General features: G+C 46.6%; 1 protein-coding gene across 1 annotated transcript in view; it reads left to right on the top strand.

Moving 5' to 3' along the window:
- ACOXL (acyl-CoA oxidase like) overlaps positions 1-23,952 on the top strand; it is a 272,913-nt gene that overhangs the window by 205,367 nt on the left and 43,594 nt on the right. Inside the window, 1 exon segment of the mRNA XM_045827274.1 lies at positions 10,575-10,662. Within this exon segment, the coding sequence (XP_045683230.1) occupies positions 10,575-10,662 (88 nt within the window).

Raw genomic sequence — 23,952 nt, 5'->3', positions numbered from 1 at the left:
GGGATTCCATGGAGGGCACCCAGGGGAGGGAACCCAGGGGAGGACACCTAGGCCACGCAGAAGAGAAGCTGGGCAGGGGAGTTGGGGAGCCAGAGATCAGGAGGAGAGACACGCATGCACTAGGGCCTGAAGCAGGGGGGCATATGTTCTGGGCCTGGACATAGTGCAGGGCAGAGAGGAGCCATGCGTGCACCTGTGCATGTGTCTGAATGCACGCGTATTGGCAACTGGCACTTAGTGCTGCTGGGAAGATGATGTCTGTGGCTGGGGGCCAGGTTGTCTGCAGGGGAGGCCCTGTGTGAACCAGAAAGGCCCTGTGCAGTGGTGTCTGCTGACACAATGTGCTGTCCCCCATCAAGGAGAGCTGGCAGCAGCCCCCCAGGCACACCATACTCATGGGAGCCAGTTGTATATATTTCAGTGCATGATTTGGGGACTATTACAGGACTTCCCTGAGACTCACTATAAAGCCAGAGTGTCTTCTCTACACAGAGGGACATGGGTGTGCTCAGCAAGTCCTTATGACTGGGCCCCTTCACGCCATTCTGTCATTCATCATTCTCCGGCTGTGTTTCTCTAGAGTCCCAGCTGTGTACCCAGGGGCTCACCTCCCCGGAGAAGGGCTATTCACCCCCTCAGCCCTGCAGTGCTGCCACCTGCCTCCTTCTGAGGGAAGGGGGCCCTAGTGCAGTAGAACCTGGTACGGAGCTGGGGGTGGGGGAAGGAGTGGGAGACAAAGGACCCTGGGTTTAAACTCTGAGCCAGGCTCTCAGACCAGGCATGAACCCCACAGCTGGCCTCTCCCTCAGGGGGCAAATATTTTCTCCTAACCCATTACCTACCTTTTCATTTTATTAATTGTCTTCAAAGAACACACTTTTGTTTTTCATGAAATTCAACCTTTTTGTGTCTTTTACCTCACAAAATCTTTGCCTAATCAGCATCTCTAAGATTTTCTCCCATTGTTAATTGTAGAAGTTTTATACATTTAGCTCTTACATTTAGGTTTATGGTGCACTTCAAGTTAACTTTTGTAAATTGTGGGAAGAAAGGGTTGAGGTTGTGTGTGTGTGTGTGTGTGTCTGTTTTGCATACGTGTGTTCAGTTCTAGTACCAAAAAGGCTATCTTTTTTTCTCCATTTAGCTACCTGAGTATGTTTGTTGAAAATCAGTTGACCATACTAGGTGGCTCTATTTCTGAACTCTGTACTTTTTTCCATTCATCTGTATTTCTATCCATATCCCAACACAATACAGTTGTGTTTATAATGGCTTTATGGTAAGTCTTGATATCAGTGTGAATCCTCTAATTTTCTCAAAATTCTTTTGACTATTCTAGGTCTTGTATAGTTCCTATAAATTTATTATATAAACTTGTTAATTTCTACCAAAAAAAGTCTTTTGGCATTTGGATGGGCATTGTGTTGAATCTAGAGATTGATGTGAGAAGAAGTGACACCTTAGCAATAGAGAGTTTTCTGACCCACGAACAGAGCATCCCTCTCTTTGGGTACTCCTTTCAGATATCCCTCTGTAATGTAGTTTAGTTTTATGTACAGACATCACAGTGTTTTGTAAAGTGTATCTTTAAGTATTTCATGGTTTTGATACTTTTACAATGGCATTTTCATTTCAAGTTCTAATTCATTGTACTTTGTGACTTTGCTTAATTTGTTTATTATTTCTAAAAGCTTTATTATATATTCCTTAAAATTTTTTACATAGAAAATTATGTCTTTTTGGATGAAGACAGCTTTACTTATTCCTTTCCAACCTCTATACCTTTAATCTCTTTTTCTTGCCTTATTGCCCTGGCTGGAACCTACAATCCATTGTTGAATAGCAGTGGCAGCAACAGGTACCCTTATCTGCTTCCCAATCACAGGGGGAAAGCACTTAGTCTTTTACTATTAAATATGATGTTAGCTGAGGCTTTATGGTAGATCCTCTGTACTGGAGATAAATATTTTCAAGTGGCTGTATTGCTGCCCAGAGTCAGCAAATAACTCATGGGTCAGAGTTATTTGGATTTTTCTAGAAAAGAAGAGGGGGGAATGGATTTGGGCACTTACCAGATAGATGGGAAGTAACAGCGTTTCCTTATGAGTGCAGCTCTGTCTTTGTCACATGATTAGGAAATAAGCATTTATTTTCATTACAGGCTTTAAGTGTGGGGTGTGGCTCACATTAAACGTGACCACGTGTGACAATGAATCCTTATAAACCGTGTTTGGGAGGGATAGTATTGCCAGGGAACTAACTCCCTGTTTGTCCATCGGGAGGCAGTATAGCTTATGATTAGGAATATGGGCTCAGAAACCTGGGCTCCCAGACTGAGTCCAGCTCTGCAACCATGGGCAGGTTCCTCAACCTTTCTGTGTCACAGTTTTCTACCTGCAAAATGAAGACACCAAAAACATCTGTGATACCTACCCTCCACGGCCTCTGAAGACTAAAGGAGCAAATGCAATAAAGGGCTTAAAACAGGGCCTGCTGCCTGGTGTGTTTTATGAATTTAGTTTGCATACAGCTAATTCACAGACAAGTTTTCAGTAGCAGGTTTACACCTTGAAATCAACAAGAACCATACCATTGAAAATTCCCCTCTCCTGAAACCTTGTATTAAGATTTCGTAAGATGGGAGGGTTGGATGTTTGATTTCTGTTGTTTTACCATATTGTCTATGCAGTAAGTGCACATTAAAGTGCTGCACACTGCACAGGCAGTTATCAGCTGCGTTACCATGGTGGGCAGACACTGGAGTTACACCGAGTCTACACCTGAAACAGTTCGACCTGATCTGCTTATTTTGACCATGTGACTGGAATGAAGTATGGCCCTATACATTGTCCTGAGCCACTCCACCTGGATGTGTGGACTAGTATGCAGGCCCCATTTGGCTTCAGCCTATTATTTTTTTTGCCAATAAACTTAATTCAAAGGGACAGAGGCTTACATCAAAATTAGAACAAAACTACAGAACAATCATTATTAAGACCTGCCTGAAGTCTAACTGTTCAGAAGCCCTATAACTAAGGATATACAGAAGAAGCTACGTGGAGACTGGTAGAAGGGAAGGAGATGCAGAATGGGCTGGTCCCGCGTGCACGTGTGGCAGTTAAAAATCAGGAAGGATGTGTGGGCTGTGGAGGTACCCCCTGAGAAGCAAGGGGTCCCAGCCCACATCAGGCCACCCAGCCCAGGGTTTGGGTGCCTGGAAGAGAAGTCCACATAACTTTTGACTTTGAAAACCAATCAGAATTGTGGCTGAGGGAGACAGAGGCTGTTGGAGTCTCAGGTGTTCCTCTTAAAGGGCCCATGCATGGATCACTCTCAAATGGACTCACTTTTTCTGACCTCCACTGCTAGAGCAACAGTTAGAAGGGCTGCCAGGGACAAATGGGGAGGAACTGAACTGTCTGGCTTCATGGCAAGGACTGGAGGGGCAGATTTCTTCCAGACAGAAGTACTGGCAGAAGCCATTTTTTCTTTGTTGAGCCCTCCCTCCACCCAGCCTGCACCTCAGCAGGTAGGGCCATTTCTGAGTCTCCATCAACCTAGTTAACACTGTTCCCACCACTCTGGTGATTCCCAGAGACACCACCTTACCCAACCAGTTTTGGAGCATATCCAAGCCACTTCCAGTGGCATTTCCATACAAATGACCTGTCTTGGCTCATACTATGGACATCCCTAAAATTTCTCAAATGGCCCTGGCTCAGTGGATTGAGTACTAGCCTGCAAACCAAAGAGTCGCTGGTTTGATTCCTCATCAGGGCTCATGCCTGGGTTACAGGCCAGGTCCCCAGTAGGGGGCACATGAGAGGCAACCACACGTTGATGTTTCTCTTCCTTTTCCTCCCTTCCCCTCTAAAAGTAAATAAATAAAATAAAATAAATAAAATAATAAAATGTTCACAAACCCCAAACAAGTAGCTTCCAGTCTCAGTGTGCCTGGTACCTTTTGCTAAGTGGACCCAAGCCTGATACTAGTGGCAACCAACCTCAGTTTTCAGCCTAACATTTCTCAGGCACCCCCAAGCCCAGCACAAGTGGAATCCATCTACAGATCACTTTGTAGCTTATACCAAGTGTCTACAGGCAGAGCACAAGCAGCAGCTAACCTTGGCCTGCACCAGAGCTCCTCCCAAGAGTCCCCAGAACCAACACACCTGGTGGCCAGCTTCAGACCACACCAGAGCACCACCCAACCACTTCCACAAATGACACAAGCAAAGAGCTAATTCAAAGACACCAGAGCCCCACACAATAGCTCCTTCATAGGGTCAGCCACTGCACAACAGCTCCTTCACTATAGTCATTACCAGTCCTCAAACTAGTCAGCCAGAGGGTCAGTTCCTTCCACTGACATGCCAACAGCAATCAAAGTTCAGCCACTACAGGAAGGCACACATAACGTACACAAGGGACACACTTAAAGCACCTGGCTTAGGTGATCAGAGAAACTATGCCACTGGGCCTCATAGGACACCTACTACATAAGGCCACTGTACCAAGACTGAGAGATGTAGTGGCTCTACCTTATACATAGAAACACAGGGATGAGCCAAAATGAGGATACAGAGAAACATGGCCCATATGTGAAGATAGAACAAAATGCCAAGTGAAAATGGAGAAAAAAACCTGAATGAAATGGAGAGAAGCAGTCTACCAGACACAGAGTTCAAACACTGGTTATAAGCATGCTCAATGAACCTAGGGAAAGAACAGATGATCTCAGTAAGAACTTCAACAAAGAGATAGGAAACGAAAAAATGGAGATAGAAAACATAAAAAACAACCAATCAGAAATGAAGATTACAAGCAAAATGAAGGATATATTATAAGGAATCAGCAGATTAGAGAAAGCTGAAGATCAGATTAGTGACTTGGAAGATAAGATGGCAGAAAACACCCAATTAGAACAACAAAAAGAAAAAAGAATTTTTTCAAAGTATGAGGATAGTTTAAGAGGTCCTCTGGGACAACATCAATCATACCAACATTTGCATCATAGGGGGACCAGAAGGTGAAGAGAGAGAGCAAGGGGTTGAAAACCTCTTTGAAGAAATAATGACAGGAAATTTCCCTAACCAGGTGAAGGAAATAGACATACAAGCCCAGAAAGTGCAGAGTCCCAAATAAGATGAACCGAAAGAAACTCACACCAAGACACATCATAGTTAAAATGCAAAAGGTTAGAGACAAAGAGAGAATATTAAAAGCATCAACAGAAAGATACCTACAAAGGAGCTCCCATAAGATTCTCAGATGATTTCTCAATAGAAATTTAACAGGCCAGAAGGGATTGGCAAGAAATATTCAAAGTGATGAAAAGTAAGGGTGTAGAACCAAGATTACTCTACACAGCAAAGCTATCATTTATTTTTGTAATTATATTTTATTGATTATGCTATTACAGTGGTCCTGATTTTTCCTGCTTTACTTCCTCCCACCCTATGTCCCCTACACCCTCAGGTAATAGCCCCCACCATTGTTCATGTCCATGGGTCATGCGTATAAGTTCTTTAGGTACTCCATTTCCTATACTGTACTTTACATCCCCAAGCCTATTCTGTAACTACTCATTTGTACTTTATAATCCCCTAATTTCTTCACCCATTCTCCCCCTCCCTCCACCCATCTGCTAACCATCTAGTAACTAACATCTTTTCTCTAACTGTTCTTAAGGCTCTCTCTTTATCTTTAAATTTTGGCCTTTTAATTGTGACGTATCTTGGAATGGGTCTCTTTGCATCCATCATAATTGGGACTCTGTGCTTCCTGGACTTGCATGTCTATTTCCTTCAACAAATTAGGGGAGTTCTCTTTTACTATTTCTTCAGATAGATTTTCGATATCTTGCTTTTTCTCTTCTCCTTCTGGCACCCTTATGATGTGAATGTTGGACCTCTTGAAGTTGTCCCAGAAGCTGTTCATACTATCCTCATTTTTTTAGATTCTTTTTTTTCTTGTTCTGTATGGTTGTTTTTTCCTCCTTATGTTCCAAATAAGGAACAAATCATTGATTTGATTCTCAGCTTCATCCACTCTATTGTTCTTTCCTTGTAAATTGTTCTTTATTTCAATTAGTATATCTTTGTTACTGACTGAGTCTCTTTTATGCTGCTGAGGTCCTCACTAAGTTCCTCGGGCAGCTTTATAACCAATATTTTGAACTCTGCATCCAATAGATAGCTTATCTCCATTTCATTTAGCTCTTTTTCTGGAGTTTTGATCTGTTCTTTCATTTAAGCCATGTTTTGTTTTTGTTTTTTGTTTTTTTGTCTCCTTGTTTTGGCAGCTTCCCTGTGTTTGTTTCTTTGCATTGGGTAGAGTTTCTTTGACTCTGTCTTGGTAGTGTGGCTTAAAGTAGTAGGTGTCCTATAGGATCCAGTGGTATGGCCTCCCCTATCACCCAAGCTGGGTACTCCAGGCGCACCCTTCATGTGGACCGAGTACACCCTCCTCTTGTAGTTCAGCCTTGATTGCTATTGGCAGACCAATGGGAAGGATTTACCCAGGGTGGTCAGCTGCAAAGACTGGCTGTGACCACTGACCACCTAGCTCTGCCATCTGTGGAGGATCAGCTATACCAGGGCAGAGTGGTGGTTCTCTGATGTGGTCTGTAGCTATTCACTAAGTGTGCTGGCCCTAGGGTCTCCTGGATGGTGCAGGCCAAGGTCAGTCCCCATCTGTGTTTTTCCCAAGGGTACCCTGCCTGAGCTGTAAAGCAATCTGAGTTGGCTGCTGCTTGTGCTGGGCGTGGAGATTCTCAGGCAAAGCCAATCTGTGAATCTAATCTGGCTTCCACTAGGGCTCACTAAAGCTTGCTATTGCTTGGTTGATAGGATTTAAGAGCTAAGTCCAGCCATTCTTATGGAAAAGCAGCTTGGGTAGGCCCATAAATTGGGTGGGGCAGGGCTTCTGGGGAAGCCAGGTTCATGTAGTCTCAGATATGGCACCAGCTTGCTGCCTCTTTGGGGCAGGGTTAATAAAAGGGACAATGGTCTCTGCATGCCTGGATGCCAGACACTTCAGTTTATTCCTGTATACCACTGGTGCCTTGGTAAGCACCAGTGCTGCTACCCTGGAGCTAAAGTTCAGAGGGAATGAGTCTGAGTAGGTGAGTCCCTGTGTGGGTTCTTTAAGAGGAACTGCTTGGAGCTCCAGAACTTTCTTCCACCAACTCAATCCTCACTGCTTTTTACAGCCAGAAGTTATGAGAACTTATCTTCCTGGCACTGGAATCCTGGGCTGGGGGACCTGGTGTCAGTCTGGGATGCCTCTCTCCTGAGATATCCCTCCTGAATTTTTATCCACGTGGGTGTTGGGCCAGCCCATTCTATGTCTGTGCCCCTCCTTCCAGTCTAGATGGATGTGGTTTCTTTAATTCTGTAGATGTCAGACTTCCATCCAGCTTGATTTCTGATGTTCCTGAGTGACGGTTGTTCTACATTTTAGCTGTATTTTTGATGTGGTTGTACAAAGAGGTGAGCCATATCTGCCTATGTTGCCATCTTGACCAGAAGTCAAAGCTATCATTTAGAATCAAAGGACAGATAAAGAGCTTCCCAAATGTAAGTAGCTAAAGGAGTTCATCACCACCAAACCAATATTACAGGAAATGTTAAAGGGATTTTTTTAAGAAGAAAAAAAGAAGACAAAAATGTAAGCAATAAAATGGTGATAAATACGTTATCTACCAACAATTACTTTAAGTGTAAATGAATTAAATGCTCTAATCAAAAAACATAGGGTGACTTAATGCATAAGAAAACAAGACCCTTATTTATGCTGTCTACCAGAGACTGACTTAGACTGAAAGACACACACAGACAAAAGTAAAGGTATTTCATGAAAATGGAAATTAAAAAAAACTGAGGTAGCAAATCTTATACCAGACAAAATAGCCTTTACAGAGGCTATATAACAAGAGCAAAGAAGGACCCAGCAATTCCAATTCTGGTTATTTATCTGAAGAAACAAAAAAAACTAATTTGAAAATACATATGAACTTATATGTTCATTGCAGCATTATTTACAATAGCCAAGATACAGAAGCAACCTAAATGTCCATCTATAGATGAATGGACACAGAAGAAGTGGTGCATATATACAGTGGTGAAATATGACCCAGCCACAAGAAAGAACAAAGTCTTTCCATCTGCCACAACATGGATGGACCTACAGGTTATTGTGCTGGGTAAAGTAAGTCAGATGAAGAAAGACAAACACCATATAATTTTATTTATATGTGGAATCTGAAAAACTAAATAAATGAACAAACTAAACAGAAGCAAATTCATAGATAACAGAGAGTATTTTGATAGTTGCCAGATGGGAGGTAGATTGAGGAGATGGGTGCAAAAGGTGAAGGGACTTAGAAGTACAAATTGGTAGTTACAAAATCGTCATGAGGATGTAAAGTACAGCATAAAACAATATAGTCAATAATATTGTAATAACTATGTATGGTGTCAAATGGACACTAGACTTATTGGGGTGATCACTTCACACACTATATAAATGTCTAATCACTGTGATGTATATCTGAAACTAATGCAATATTGTACATTAAGCCTAAATGAAAAATACATATTTATTTTTATAAAAACAGAACAAAGGCATCTGCCTCAGTAAAAGTGGCATCTGCCTTCTGTCAAAGTGATCCAAGCTCTGGGTGCCATCCCACCGTGTGGAGGGGTCATGCCAGCCTTTCTGTTAGGGGAGTGAGGGGTGAGGGGACACTGGCCCACAGGGGTGAGGTTATACTGAGCTGCTTGAATGGGTCTGGCAGCAGCCCTGTGGCGTTGACATATAAGGAAAAGCACTGCAGAACTGGCTGGCAGGACTTCAAGGGGCCTTACCCTTAACTTGGGCTTGCCTTTTCTTTTTGCCTCGTACTTTTGGAGGGCTGCAGTCACAGCAGACTTTGCAAAGGGCCTTCTGCAAGTTTTCCTCACTTGAGTCCCTTCTCAGGCCGGTTCCACACTGTCCAGCCAGCTAGCTGTCACTGCCTGCTTTTCTCTAGATCAAGCCAGTGAAAGACCTACTCTACACATGGAGTTTTAAAAAATATTCAGAAGTGCCCTCAGTCCTATTTGGACACATCTGCACAATATTTTGTCCCTCCCCTCTTCCCACGGAGTGGTATAGGACAGCCTGCTGCTAGGCTCCAGCATGGATTGCCCAGCCTTTTCCTCTAGAGCATGATGGTCAAGTCTGAGGCCTGGAGTGTTCATCTGGCTCTGTCCTCACTGCTGCTGGGTACGTCCTATAGGCTGTTCCTTGTTAGTTACGAATTCCCAGCCTTTTCTATTATGAATGTGACACTGTTGCAGAGAGATATTCGTTCAAGGAGTTAGATATTCTCTCCCTCAACTGTCCTGAGATGCCTCAATTGGGGGGGGGGGGGGGACTGCAAGGCACATGTGATGTACTTCTCCAAACTGTGCCAGCTGCCCCAGGTAGCTGCTGAATTATACATGGGTGCCGTGCCGGCTCTCTGCAGCATTGCTCTCCCCTGGCGCACAGAGCTCTGTCACAGGAGGGACACACAGGCCCTGCGGGGACTGGGAGCTGTGGGAGGCAGTTACCTTCTACATGGGGGCTCAGGGGCTGAGCTCTTAACAAATGGGAAGCAGGTACAGAGTCTGACCTTCCATTTGAGTGTTCTTTCTTTGCGCGCTCGCACACACACACACAAATGCTAAATGTTTAAATATCGAACTGTTAGGTTTTGAAATAAAGAAAGGCAAGAAACACAAAAAAGTCAGAAGTGTCAAATTTAACATTCTGGTCAGATAAGAATCTGCCTTTCACTGCACCTACATGATTAACTGTCAGCTCCATGATTTGGCATCTTTCTCTTCCTTGCGTATTTTCTTCATTCTTATTGTATTCCAGTTATGTCTCCTCATCTCCCTCCCACTGAAAAACAAAACAAAACCTTCCTTTGTTACAACAACTAAAAGGCCACCTTACACAGAGTGGGCCCACAAAAGCTATCAATTAGACGAATACATGACATAAATGTGCCATGAGTTAATTTCCTTGTTTATGGCTCATTTCTGTCACATGTCAAAGAGGCCATCACCCCCACATGCCAACTCTGGAAGTATGACAGGTGGTCAGGAGACCGTTTGAAAAACAAGTGGAAGTACCTGACAGCAATGAAGGAAACGAGGGAGGGATGGTGAGTTGTTTTTGTTGCTGATCAGTTTTAAGTAGTTTGGGAATGTAGGATTCCTCAGGCAGTGAGTGGCTGATTCAAACAGTCTTGCTTTATCCATTCACATGCCCTCTCTTCACACTGATTTTTGACCGTCTGTTACATCTCTGGAATTGGCTGGTGGTGGCCACGTTGATATGTGTGAGGAAGTCACATATACATGTAAACTTGTGGTGTTTCTTCATCTAATGAATAGCTTTTGTGGGTCAGAAAGGCCAGCTCTGCAGTATACCCAGGTTTAAGGGTGTGTTGAAAGTGTGTGTATTTGCCATCTGCCTTGTTGCTATGTATGGTGCTCTCAGAATATCGTCAGTTTCTTTTTCTTCTATCGGTCTGACAGGTGGTGACCAAGAAGGAGGACTTCTTCAGTGCCTGGAACTCATGTCTGTGTCATGGCGCCTGCCTGTCTCCAGCACACATTCACAGGGGTCAGTGGCTCTCGCTGAGTATTCATAATTGAGTGATGCAGAGGCTATCTGGAAATGAGACTCTGCAGAGAAAAGACAGTCCCCACGCCAGTCTGAGCCCTCGTATTGAATTTAGGGTTCCCAAGTACCTTAACTCTCACTTACTAGGAACACTGGCTGAATGACACCCACAGACTCCCACACTGAACCCAGGAGCAGTGAGCCTCACGCACCCGCCATCGCTAGCAGCACTCGGCAGGAGCCAGCTGGCAGCCGGCGGGTCCACAGCAGTGGCCCTCTGCCCAGCAGTGACTGCTGTTCCCAAGTAAACAAATGGGAGGTGCATTCAAGATAAAGAGAGGGCCTTTTAATAGGATCACTGCCTGGAGTTTGTCAAGTACCAGAGCTAACTACTTAAGCCTAATCCCTACGTTAGGAAGAAACCAGTTCAGCCTTTTAAAGCTGTGGCCTCAACCAGAGGCAAGTGTGCCCTCCAGGGGACATGCAGGGACATTTTGAGACATTTTTGGTGGTCACAACGGAGCCGGGTTTGCTCGTGGGCAGAGGCCAGGGACGTCCTGCAGCGCAAGCGCAGCCACAACCAAGGGCAGCCCTGCCCCAAAGGTGAGCCATGCAGAGGGTGAGAAACCCTGAATGTTCATTTTGACCTCAAAAGACCAAAATCACATGAAATAAAATGAAACATTGAAAATAGTAAAATCCATGATGATATGGAAGATCATTCTTGAAATTATTGTTTAACCTCTAGACTCAATTAGTGGATCGGTCGCCATGCCTGAACCCGCTGGGTGGGGGGCGGGGACGGGGCGCGATGAAGAGAAAGGCAGGCCCTGTGCATGTTTGCTGTGTGGGGTTCTCTGTCACCCAGGGTGACTGCTCCCCCAGGAAGGCAGGGACAAGTGTGGTCACCACACAACTCCAGGGCCTGGCTCCCAGCCCTATGGCTCCCTGAGTGAAGAAGTCTCAGGGCCGGAATTCCTTGGTGGTTTCTGTTGAGAGCAAACCAGTGACCCAGCAATGAATGCCAGCATCCCACCCGACCTGCTGGCCAGGCAGTTCCTGAGGAGAAAGTGCCACGTCATCCACCGCAGTGGGGCTGCCAGGACCCTCCCTCAGAGCGGACCAGGGCTGACTGCAGTGAGCAGTGTAGGCGCAGATAGTCCAGCCCTTGGGACCTCAGTGAGCTCAGGACCCGGGTCCGGAGTAAAGGCTGGAAAAAGAATGCAGAGGTGACTGTGTCAAGAGCACAGGTTCCGCATGGGGTTGGGGAGCCCACAGGCACACCACACTGGGGACCTGCCTTTTTACAGTCATTGAAAGGTGTAACGCCCCATAGCGTCCCAGCTTCTGATTGACTGCCACCTCCTGCTCTTTGGGATGAGGAGAGGGGCTGAGGGGGCAAAGGTTCCTTTTCTACAGGTTGTTCAGGAGCATCGAGTTCCCTGTTTGCAGATCCAGAAATTTTAATTTGTCTTCAGCTCACTATGAGTGAGGCTCAGGGGAACTGATTCACTTTAACTGAACTCAAGTGTAACCAGAATGCCAGTGTATTCACCCCAAATCAAAACCCAACTGGTGAATCACACATACCTGCTCCATCCTCTCTGTGGAAAAATTTCTGAGTGGAGTTCAGTTGTAATCCAAAGGGTGCAGGGATTGGACTGTCCGCATGGTTCTTGGTGGGGATCTGAGCATCCACGTGGGCTTGCTGGTCTTGGAGGCCTCACCCTGGTGCCCACAAGGCGTCTGCTTCCTGGGCTGTCCTGGTGCATAGCATCAGCCTCACCTAGGACATTTATGTAAACCACCCCCCTTCCTTTGGTGGGTTATGTTTTCAGATTTATTGATCAGGCTGAAACTTACCTGGGATATGATGCAGCACTCAAGATGACTCAGGTCTTCTCGTCCACTCCACGTACAGTTTCACGGCTTTGCTCTCGGGGGCTGTGGCCCTTGTGCCTGGGCTCCTCGCTGTGTACCAGCCACGGCCATCGCCCTCCCTGGGATGCGAGGATGAGCCTTGAGCCATGTGGATGCTGGGTAAAAAGCTTGTAAACATTTAGAGATGGGACTAAATTTGAAGAGGCCATCAAAGAATCATAAACTCGTGCCTTCATCTTAGAAACACAGACCGGCACATCTCGAGCTGCTCACCCCACCTGTTGAGAGCATAAGACAGTTTATCGTGGGTGGGGAACTCATCTCCAGTCAGGCTATCTGCATTCAGAGGCTTTTTTTTTTTACCCCTACCCATTCTGTGATGGCAAGTGATTATTAATCGACCTTTCTGACCATCGGTCTCATCCTTACTTACAAAATCCAGATACTGTGATATTTACCTCAGGGGGCCATTGAGGAGATACTTGAAAGCATCTGACCCATAGTGTTCAATATATGCTTTATTACTGTTTATTATTACTCTACAAAATCCGTAGTTCCTGTAATCGACATGGAACATTTAGTTCCTTGTTCCTTAAGAGGAAGCAAAAGAAAAAAGACAGGTTAGGTTCTGATGTATGAAGTCTTAAACAAGGAAGAAACATCAAGGATTTGATGTTGCTACAGCACAAAAGAAATCCAGACCTTTTATTGGTTAATAACCACTGTAACAAAGGTGATTATTTTCAGAAAATTGGCCTCAGGTTTAATGCCAGATGGAAAGGATTTGGCTGTATAAAGTAACAGAAGAAAAATAGTAAGAATTCATTTAGTGGCAACAATTACAAATCTTGGGAGCGTTTGGAAATAGAGAAATCCATTGAAAATGAGGAGGCCTGTCCGAGTGGGCTCTCAGGGTAGACATGCTGAGCACACAGAACCCAGGCAGAATGTGGTCAGCACATCGTTGCCTTCCAACAGCAGGTGACCCTCCAGAAGAGGCCTGGCAGGAAGGGGGCTGCGAGGGGGGCAGGGCGGAACGGAGAGGGGTAGGGGAGAAGCAGGGGAGCCCCTTCATCTTCAGGGCTGCCTGATGTTGCCTGTGGAGACATTGGAAGGGGAGCACAGGAGGGAGGGGAAGGATCAGCCAGTGAATGCACAGACCTTTACGTCACCCCAGATGAAAATGAGCTCGGGATCTAGCCACTTTTATTAGGAACAAATGGGGAAAAGCCTCCGGCATCAGTATTCGTGTGTCACCTGAGGACTCGGGGAAAACAGGGTTTGAAATAAAAATGTTAAGCAGTCTCTAGTGGTTTCTGAAGTGGGATGTGACCATTACAATGATAAATTGTTATTTTCTTATGATACACATTTTTATCTTGCCCTAGAAATAGCAATTCTGAGGCGTGGAGCTGTCTGAATCCCTAAGGGTGTACCAATTCCTCAACTAAGCACTTTTATTAAATAAATTACATCCCCCATCCTCCAGCTCCGTGCAGAACTGTCTCTTGTTTCCCCCCCCTCCGCCCCCCTCGCAAAGCTTGTGACTAGTGCTCATTATGCTGCAGGAAGTCTCTCTTTTGGCTCTTAATAAAGGGACCAATAACTTAGAATGTTCACATTACAAGCAGGTTGCAATTATAATTAGAATATATAAATAGTGTGGATTTCTGCCTATTGGAGGATTAATTTCAGACTCCTTTCAGGGATGTTTTATTTCCAAATAGGACTTTGTTAATAAAAATCGGTTGTGTGTGTAATTAGAGGATCATTCCTGTATTTGACTCATGAGCGCTTGTTCCAGTGTTCTTCAGGGGATCCGCACCTCCCTTCCCATTGTTAATGGGACCCTGTGTTCTTTATACAAACCACATGCACCCTGACTTCATTTCGGTTTGGCATCTATCTTCTGGGAAATTCGGGGAATGTACTTACCACCTCCTTGAATGTGCATTACATTATGTGAGCTCAGACAAGCAAAATACCCAATGTCATCCAGAAGTCGTGTGTAAGTTTGGGTACTTCTTTTACATTCAGCTACAGAAGTCCCCAGAGGCCTGTGTCCTTCCCAACCAGAAGGGCGAACCTGACCTCTGGGGTGGAACCAGAGGTCGTGAGTACACCGCCTCGTTCTTTGGATAATAGGTCCTACACTGTTTTGTGCTGGAAGGGAAGGTCTGGCTGGTGAGGTAGGAGGGCACTAGCTGTGACAATCTGGGTGCCCTCCCCCCCTCCTGTGGGCACACCCTGCTGGGGGTGCCTATCTTTAGAGTGGTCCCAGTTCCCTGAGGAGGTGGCCTGGGGAGCTGGAGGAGATGTCTCTGTTGCTGACCTTTCTCTTTGTCTGGCACCCTTAAATTTGTGGGTGGCAGAAGCAGACAGGGGGTCTTGAGGGCCAAGGATCTCACAGACCAGCACCTTAGAGACCCCAACGTTGGGGAGGGATGATCTGGCTTTTTTTTCTCTGTCTGGGTCACGAAGACGAACTTCAGACCCCTCCACTCCTGAGAGCAGTGCAGTCACTGGGTCCCTCATTCCCAAAGACTCGGGCAGTAGAGAGGCGTCCTCTGGAAATGCGGGAGGTGGCAACTTTCAGGAGAAAAGGAAGTGAGAACTGGCACTTTCACAATCCTCCCCAAGGGAGAGAGGAGGGTGGAAGCCAATGGAAATCTGAGGGAGGCACCTGGTGAGGTGGGAAGGGCTAAGTAGGAGTGAGAGGGTCCTTTGTGCTAATACAAATGATGGCTCTGAAAAATAAAAAAGAAGAAATTTGACTGAACTTCACTGCATGTGAACCCTTGGGAGAGCCTGCCCTGGGCTGCATTGAGTTTAATTTTGTGCCTCATCAGCAAATGGACACAGGGAAAAAGGAAGTTCTACAAGGCGGACTGCCCAGCATCACACTAGATGCTAATATAGCGTTACTCGTCTTTTGGGCCTCAGATGACAGCAGACGACTGTGGTGATGCCTGCTGTCCCCATTGACTGTTTCCTCCATGCCACGGCCACACTGAGCACGTGGCTGTTGTCATCCCTTTCTCCACAACATCACAAAGCCTGTTGAGGAAACCGAGGCTCAGAGGTGAACAATTGCCTGGATCCCATACAAGTATGGTGCTGGGACTTGACCGAGGGCTGGCAAACCCCAAAGCTTTGCTCAGAAGGCTTTTTAGACATCAGACTTTGAGGAAGCCTGCCCACCCCAACTCACCAGGGCTTTCCTTCCTACAGATGAACACAGAGAAGTGGGAATTCCAGCGTTCTCAAACTTTCCGAGGGTTTTCTTTGTGTATTTATTCAACACATAGTTTTCTGTATTAAAATTGGCCTGTACCACTTTTCATAACTCTTACTGGGTTTGTCTCCGAATAGCACTCCTTAGTTTTCCTGTCTCACGGGCTTTCTGTGAGGACTAAGTGAACAGACGTGTGTGGAGGTACTAGAGCCTTAGAACCACGGGACAGCTAACTCAGCCTGTGCAAAATGTGATGGCTGAGCGCTGCCTGATGCCCCGCTGAGGCAATGAGGAAAGGACCGCTGTCTACCCAGTTTCCACGTGAGGAAGCTGAGGCACATAGAAGTTAAAGAAGTTGCCGAGCATCACCCAGCAGAAGGAGGGAGGATTCTCATTCCCGCAGATGACTGTCTCTGCCCAACTTGCAGGGCCCCTGAGTGCGTGTCGGACCTGATGTGGTAGCTCAGCATCGCCAAGGAGGCGAGAAGAGTCAGCCCTCCTTACTTTTAAGCTTATTTGAGCCTCTTGTTTTCCACTGTGTGGTGGCAAACTCTGCCTTGTGTGATATGCAGTCCATACTGACTTTACAGCTCCTGGAGCCCGGGTAGTTTCAAAATAGGGTTCATCAGCTCCCCAGTTGGCAGGCAGGAGTAACACAAAAAAAATAAGAAAGGAGCAATTTCTACTGCGTAACTCTATATTGTGTGTTTTCTGTTAAGAATAGGACCTTCTAAGCTGAGTAAAAATAGAAGCAGAGAACCTCTTTATCTATCACAGCAATTCTAGGTATGATTTGATATAAAAAACATGATCCCATATTGCAGGTGCTAAAGCTATACACGTTTGTGATACACGTACACTTAAATTTAGGTTTGAAAGGACAACATGTTCTAATCTCACAAAACATTCAGCAAATAACCTTTGAGTTCACATGAGCCACCCACACAAAAACCAAAATGAACTACAGAAAAAACATAGAAAAAGCAACTGTCTGTTGGTGACCAGATTTTCTTTCAGTTCTTTGAGTATTTTGTCTATAAATAATCTTCATGTCTCAAATGTGATCATTTTCTTTAAGGTGCCTCCTGGCATGTTCTCACTTCAAGTGTGTTTTAAAAACAAGAATTAAATGTGTAAATCATGGGAACTATTGAGTTTTGAGAGGGGAGATCTTTGATACACATGCTTTTTAGATACCAAAAGTGTCAAAATGAAGCATTAAGATGATGTATTCTTTCTTCAGTGCATCTGTTAATCTTTTATGAAATCTGGAGTTTGATAAATCACTGGAGATAAAAACATCATTTTTAACCTAGCGTAGATCCCAAATGTCAGGAGGAAAAATAGTGCTGTGTCTCCTGTGCGTGAATTTGCCTCTCTCTCAGCTTATGAGTTATGGGATTTTATTTGCAGAGAAAACATAATGCTCTATTAACTTGAAAATGATGGCTTTTACTCAGAAATGTGAGAACAGAAAAGAAAAAAATTCAAGCCTCTGAGAGGTAAATGTTTAGCAAGGGTTGAGATACGCCTGACTCAACACAGGGCAGTGGATGGGGAAGTGACTGCAAGGTAATGAAAATCAGGGTTCTCTTCAGTGCTCACCTTCCTTTACTGACACTTGGCACCCCTGGTCTGGGGAGTCAAAGTGTGGATTCTGAAAATCCGGTGGGGAAATTTCATGTAACATCGATGTAATTAGGGATTGATGAAGCTATTTATGGTGATTTTTTTTTCCTGAAAACTCACTCAAATGCTCTTTTAAATGGTGGCCTGGTGTGCTGGATGACATGGAATGAGGGAGAGAGGATCCCATCATTTGAGGGCGGCAGCCTCCCCGTACACGAGAAAAATATGGGTCCAGAGAGAAGGTCTGGGGGGCCTGCGCCCTCATCTCTTCCGGAGTGAACAGCCACATTTGCCACATTTGCCACAGGCTGAAAGGACTCTACCTGTGAGTCTGGATAAGTGTGCTCTCCTGTGGTTATGGTTGACCTGAGCCAAAGGTCACAAGAAGCTCCCCTTCAGAACCAGCTTTGTAGGAAAGAACCAGAGGAAGAAGATGAAATGTACATGCGATGCTCAGTCTGGGAGAGGGGTAAGCCACTGCCCTCCGGGGCCCAGACACTGCAGTCAGGGTTTGGCTCCTCCCATGGCTGCCCCCTCCCCTTCAGGACCACTCACATCTGGAACTTGACCGCCAGTCATCCACGTCTGTCTCCCAGGGCTCAGACGCGAGTCAGAGCTCCCGAGATGTCAATGAGACCCCATGGCTGCTCCATTCCAGGGCCTGGCCAAACTGGCACTTTGCCCATCAGAAGGGCATGTCTCCGTTCATCCACACTGCCCCTCTGTGGGCAGGGTCCTTACAAATGTCAAAGGAGTGGGCAAAGATACTTATTTGCTGACAAAATTTTCAGTACCTCTTGTGAGACTTTGGGCTAAGATGATGTAGGATGCTTTTCAATGTAGCAAAGGGAGTGAGATATGAATAGAAGGGCCCTGTGCTAGTGAGATGTGAGGAGCCTGTGAGGTGAGGGGTGCTGCAGACGTCGCAGGACTCTGACGTGCCTTTGTGGAAGGCTTCTTGGGTTGGGCCTTGAAGGATGAATAGGATCTCAAATGTAGAAATGTGCAGTGCATTCTGGGAGAAACTATACAGTGTGACCAAAGGTGAAGGTGACAAGGTGAAGGGCTTGTTCATGGACTGCCTGGGCCCCTGCTCTATCAGAAGGGAAGCGTTTGGGGAGGGGCAGGAAACAATAGTGGGGTGGGAGGATGGCGGGTGTGCAGGACGCTTCCTTACAGAGCATGGCCTTTGCTGGCCGGACAGTAGGAAGCCATGAAGGGACTGAGCCATGAGAGTGACTTCACACGCAGGCTTCATGAGGGAAATTCTCCTGACCCAGGGGCGACGCTGCATTGGAGAAAGAGACCCTGGGTAGGGTGTGGGGGGGAGGCGGGAGACCAAGTGAGTGTGGCCAGCAAGAGAGAGGACGAGGATCTGCGAGGAGAGGGCTGCAGTGGGGACTGAAAGGGAAGGTCGGCACTGGAGAAGCAGGGTCCCCTTGCCATCTTGCAGGACGCTGAGCCCCTGGAAGTGCTGAAGTTCAGTACTCAGGCAGAAATACTTAGTTACGAAGAACCAGACCACGTCTGCCGAAAAAGAGGCTCCCTCTAAGTTCCCACTGTGCTCCAAATGTGGTCATGGAGCACAGGGCGTGGCACGTGCCATGTCCTGCGGGCTCTCTGCAATGGACTTTGTGAGCCGGAAGGAGAAGCAGGCCAGCAGCCACAGAGGAGCAACCTGCGGGACAGGGCCTGGGCTCCTCACCCTTTCATCACATCCCAATGGGCTGGAGCCTGGAACCTCACAACTGCCGGTTGTCAAGAAGCTACAGCCCCTGCTCCCCCTCTGTGCTGATTCTGAAAAGAAAGCAAGAGTTCTTCCTGCAAAGATGAAGCCCTCCTCTTGTTGGCTGTCTGTCTTTCAACATTTCCCTGTTGTTGTGAAGAAGAGGTGGGTGGGGGACTTCAGAAGCCTGGCGTGACAGTTCTGCAAAATAAGCTGAGGGCATTGCTGCCACACAGAGGAGAGAAGAGAGCTGAGGGACAGCCACCACCAAGGTCCACCTTAGGCCACAGAATAAGCAGAGGGTCCCAGCCAGGACCCTGGGATGTAGGCACAGGTGAGCCTAACCCTCGGGGCGCCCAGGGGTAAGTCAGCTCAAGCCAGGGACCTGGGACCCACTGCCCTGGTGCCAGGAAAGCCTCAGCATGGGAGGACACTGCTCCCAGAGCACAGCACCCGCCCCTGATGCTCAGCTGTCCCATTCCTCCAGGTGGGACCTTCCGTGTAGGGGCAGGTGTCAGCCTCCATGTTGCTGCTGTCCCTAAGAAGATACTGGTTCCTCATCTGCCCTGGAGGTATGTGAGGTGAAGACCTTGTTCTCTGCCAGACTGAACACTGTCCAGGTACTATTGAAGGGGCCTGGCTTTGCGGAGGTTTGGGCCAGTCTGTGTATTAGCATCGGGTCTTCACTCTCTGGCATGATCCTGCCTTGCTCTGTGTGGGGCAAGAGGGCAGAGCAAGCTTGCAAGGTGTTGGAGAAAATACACTCCATTTTCCTGCCTGGGCAAATGTAGCTTCATGGCCTGGTCCAAATTTAGAATTCTCTGGCTCCTGGAAGGGCATGGACTCTGCAGCAGGGGGATGAGCCTCCCCAGCTCACCGGCTCTCTCCCGCCACAGCTCTGCCCCACACAGTGTGCATCCCCCAGTGTAGATGACCAAGACCTGTCTATCCCCACTAACACCAGGAGGAGGAGCACTCCCAGGGAAGGGGCTCAGGTTATATGCGCTGGGGAAGCGTGCCCTAGTGAGCCCTGGGCATCTAGGGAAATGGGGTGTGAGCCCCAGGTGGACACTGCCCATGACCCTTGGGAAAGGCTGCAACTGGAGGAATGTCAGAGCAGGGCTCCCTAAAGCTTGGCACCTGGGGCGAGACCCCCTATTTCCCAAGATCCTGTCACAGGGATTGAGAGAAGCTGAAAGAATATTCTGAGACAGGATTTCAGAGTCCCTTGTGCCATGTGTCAAGGTCAGCTCTGTCCACTATTTCCAATCTTACCAGCTGCATGTCAAAGAGAAGATGAGCATGATGGTGCATTTGGTTTCTCTTAACCACCCCCCCCCCATCATTTGCATCAACATGTCATAATGAAAGCTATTCTGGGTACAACTATTTCCTTGAGTTTGACGTCCTTCCATGTTACAAAGTCCTGTGTCCCTTTCAGAAGTGGCAGCAGGGGACATGGGTTGGGGGACCATTGTACATAAATGATGTACTGGCCACTGCAGCTCATGTTCAGAGTGGGGACAGGCCATCTAGAAATACGTTGTTCTCCCTGTATTGTGAGGCTGGTCTTTTGGTACATGAGGAGAAATGGCTGAACCAAGGAGAACTAGACTCAAACAGGTGCAAGCCTCTGTGACTCTACTGAAATAAATGGCACTTGGATACTTAAGAGCAGTTAACACAATTGATATTGAATTAAGAAAATGATTTCAGCCAGCGCCTTTAAGGAGCAGCCTGCCAGGTGGGGCCTGGCTCTGTGGGAGCTCGTTCTGCGGCACCCCTCACTCTCACCAGGCAGCAGCCCTTGAATCAGCAACAAAGGCAGAGCAGATACCACAAATGCTTTCATTTTGAGTGTTTTTTTCCTATTTAAGTCGGTGAGGGAAGAGGGAGTGGGGAGTGAAATGTCAGCGGGTCACGGTGAACACGCAGCTCAGGTGAAGTAGCCGTGCAGGCCTGGCTCAGAGGACCTGCCACCAGTGTCTGTGCCCCTCTCCTTTGGGGCACAGCATAGCAGTTGGCCTCTCCAGGGAGATCAGAGCAGGTGGCGGAGAGGCCAACTGCTATTGGCTCAGAGCATGTGTCACCCTAACACCCAAGGCGAGGGGAGAACCAACAGATCAGGGTGCCCTGCCTCTGCCCTCCAGTTGGGAGGTTGACTTTTGTTGTTAGTGCAGAAAAGATGAGAGGTGCTCACCCCATGAACTCAGCCAGCTGATGAAGGGGAGACGCCAACTTCAGGGCTCAACCCCACAAAACACTGTGGCCCAGTTCCACAAAACTGGGTTGTGACTGTGGGCATTGTGGATGTGACAGGCATAAGACAAAGTCCAAACCAAGACACAGGTGGTCTTCTGGAGCCCACAGTCTCACCCCTGAGAGAAGGCCAGCATCTGCACCTAAATACCAAAGAACAATTTAAAAAAGAAAAACCCAGTGTGTGCGAGTCACACCAAGATGTCAACAGGAAGAAATCAGGGTGACGGGAGGTTAGAGAAAGCTTCTTAAAGGTACACAGGACTGGGTGCTGATGCCATGCCAGCCACTGCTCACAGCAAACAGCCTTCCCATCTCTCCGCATACCAACTTCAGGAAGCTGGCCCCAGTTTGCACAGGACTTTTGAGGAAGCTGAGGCTCAGTGAGAGGTTGTGACTTGTCCAAGGACGTGCACCTGGTAGTGGCAGATGATGATTTCAAATCCAGTCCGTCTGACTCTGGGCCTGTGCTGGTGACCACTGTGCCAGCTGGGCTCAAGAGAGAGATGGGATTTGAGTTGATGGGAAGGTAACAGGGAAGGGATTGTTGGACTGAGGACAGTCAAGGAGTAACAATAGTGAGGATCCACCAGAGAGGGTGGTCTGCACCAGAGAACAGGGGCTGAGACTGGAGAGGTGAGGAAAGGCATGTGGATGCCATCAGTGCCAGATTTTTCACAGTGGAAGCAGTGGGCGAGGTGGGGAGAAGGAGGCTGGGGATCAAGGTTGGCATCAAATTATCAGAACTGACAGTGGCACCTGTGCCGTGGGGCAGGGGTGCATCCTAAGACATTGTGCGAGAACAGTCAGCAGGCTTAGGGGCTTGAGGGAAGCAGATCTGGAGGCTGGTGGATGAGAGCACCACAGAAATGGGAGAATTTGGGAAAGGGTGAGCTAGGCCTGGAAGCCATCTGGTTTGGATTAAATGTACAGAGTTCTGGGTAGCAACTGCTCGACTGGTGCCACATTTGTTGCACAACTGAAAGTTTCAGAGTAGAGTCCAGTCATGGGCAGCTGGAGGCATGGAGGTGGGGTCACCAGAGAGGGGTGAGGGAAGGGTGAAAGTCTAGCAGCCAAGTAATAGATGTCCATGGCCAGTCACAGCACAAACCTTACCAAAATAGAAGAGCCACTTTCTAAAAGATCATCCAAAAAATATTTAGATTATTTTTCACTCTGGCACTAGAGTTCAATTTTTTGTCACACCAAATGATGTCACTTTAAAAGTCCAAACGCAGGGCTGGTTTGTTCCCAGGGGGTAAAGGCCGATATATTTGTAGAATACAGTAGAGCCCAGACTCTATCTCATGCTCCAAGTTTTTCTTGAGCCCCTTTTTATGGGCAAAGTATTGTGCTTTCATTCTTAAGTCTTTTTAATTTTAAAAAAATTTTTAATATATTCTCTTGATTATGCTATTACAGTTTCTCATTTTCTTCTCTTTATTCCCCTCTGCCCTGTACCCCGCTCCCACCATCATTCCCTCACCTTAGTTCATGTCCATGGGTCGTACATATAAGTTCTTTGGCTTCTCCGTTTCCCATACTATTCTTAATCTCTCATGTCTATGCTCTACCTACCATTTATGCTCCTTATTCTCTGTACTTTTCCCCCCATTCTTCCCCGACCCCTTCCCACTGATAACCCTCCATGTGATCTCTATTTCTGTGAATTTGTTCCTGTTCTAGTTGTTTGCTTAGTTTGTTTTTGTTTTTATTTTTAGGTTTGGTTGTTGATGGTTGTGAGTTTGTTTTCATTTTCCTGTTCATAGTTTTGATCATCTTTTTTTTCTTAGAAAGTCCCTGTAACATTTCATATAATAAGGGCTTGGTGATGATGAACTCCTTTAACTTGACCTTATCTGGGAAGCACTTTATCTGCCCTTCCATTCTAAATGATAGCTATGATGGATAGAGTAATCTTGGACATAGGTCCATGCCTTTCATGGCTTGGAATACTTCTTTCCAGTCCCTTCTTGCCTGCAAGGTCTCTTTTGAGAAATCAGCTGACAGTCTTATGGGAACTGCTTTGTAGGCAACTGTATCCTTTTCTCTTGCTGCTTTTAAGATTCACTTCTTACCTTTAATCTTGGGTAATGTAATTATGATGTACCTTGGTGTGTGCTTCCTTGGGTCCAACTTGTTTGGTACTCTCTGAGCTTCCTGGGCTTCCTGGATGTCTCTCTCTCTCTCTCTTTTTTCTTTCTTTTGCCAGATTGAGGAGGTTCTCCTTCATTATTTGTTCATATAAGTTTTTGATTTCTTGCTCTTTGTCTTCTCCTTCTGGCATCCCTATGATTCAGACATTGGAACATTTAAAGTTGTCCTGGAAGTTCCTAAGCTTCTCCTCATTTTAAAAAAATTCTTGCGTCTTCATTCTGTTCTGGATGAATGTTTATTTCTTCCTTCTGGTCCAAACCGTTGATTTGAGTCCCAGTTTCCTTCCTGTACTGTTGGTTCCCTGTATATTTTCCTTTATTTCACTTTGCATAGCCTTCACTTTTTACTCTATTTTGTGACCATACTCAACCATTTCTGTGAGCATCCTGATTACCAGTGTTTT

This window comes from Phyllostomus hastatus, unplaced genomic scaffold, assembly GCF_019186645.2.
Source record: "Phyllostomus hastatus isolate PE091 unplaced genomic scaffold, TTU_PhHast_1.1 phas_scaffold_78, whole genome shotgun sequence".
Classification (NCBI taxonomy): Eukaryota; Metazoa; Chordata; class Mammalia; order Chiroptera; family Phyllostomidae; genus Phyllostomus; species Phyllostomus hastatus.
This window is presented reverse-complemented; position numbering and strand designations above follow the sequence as displayed.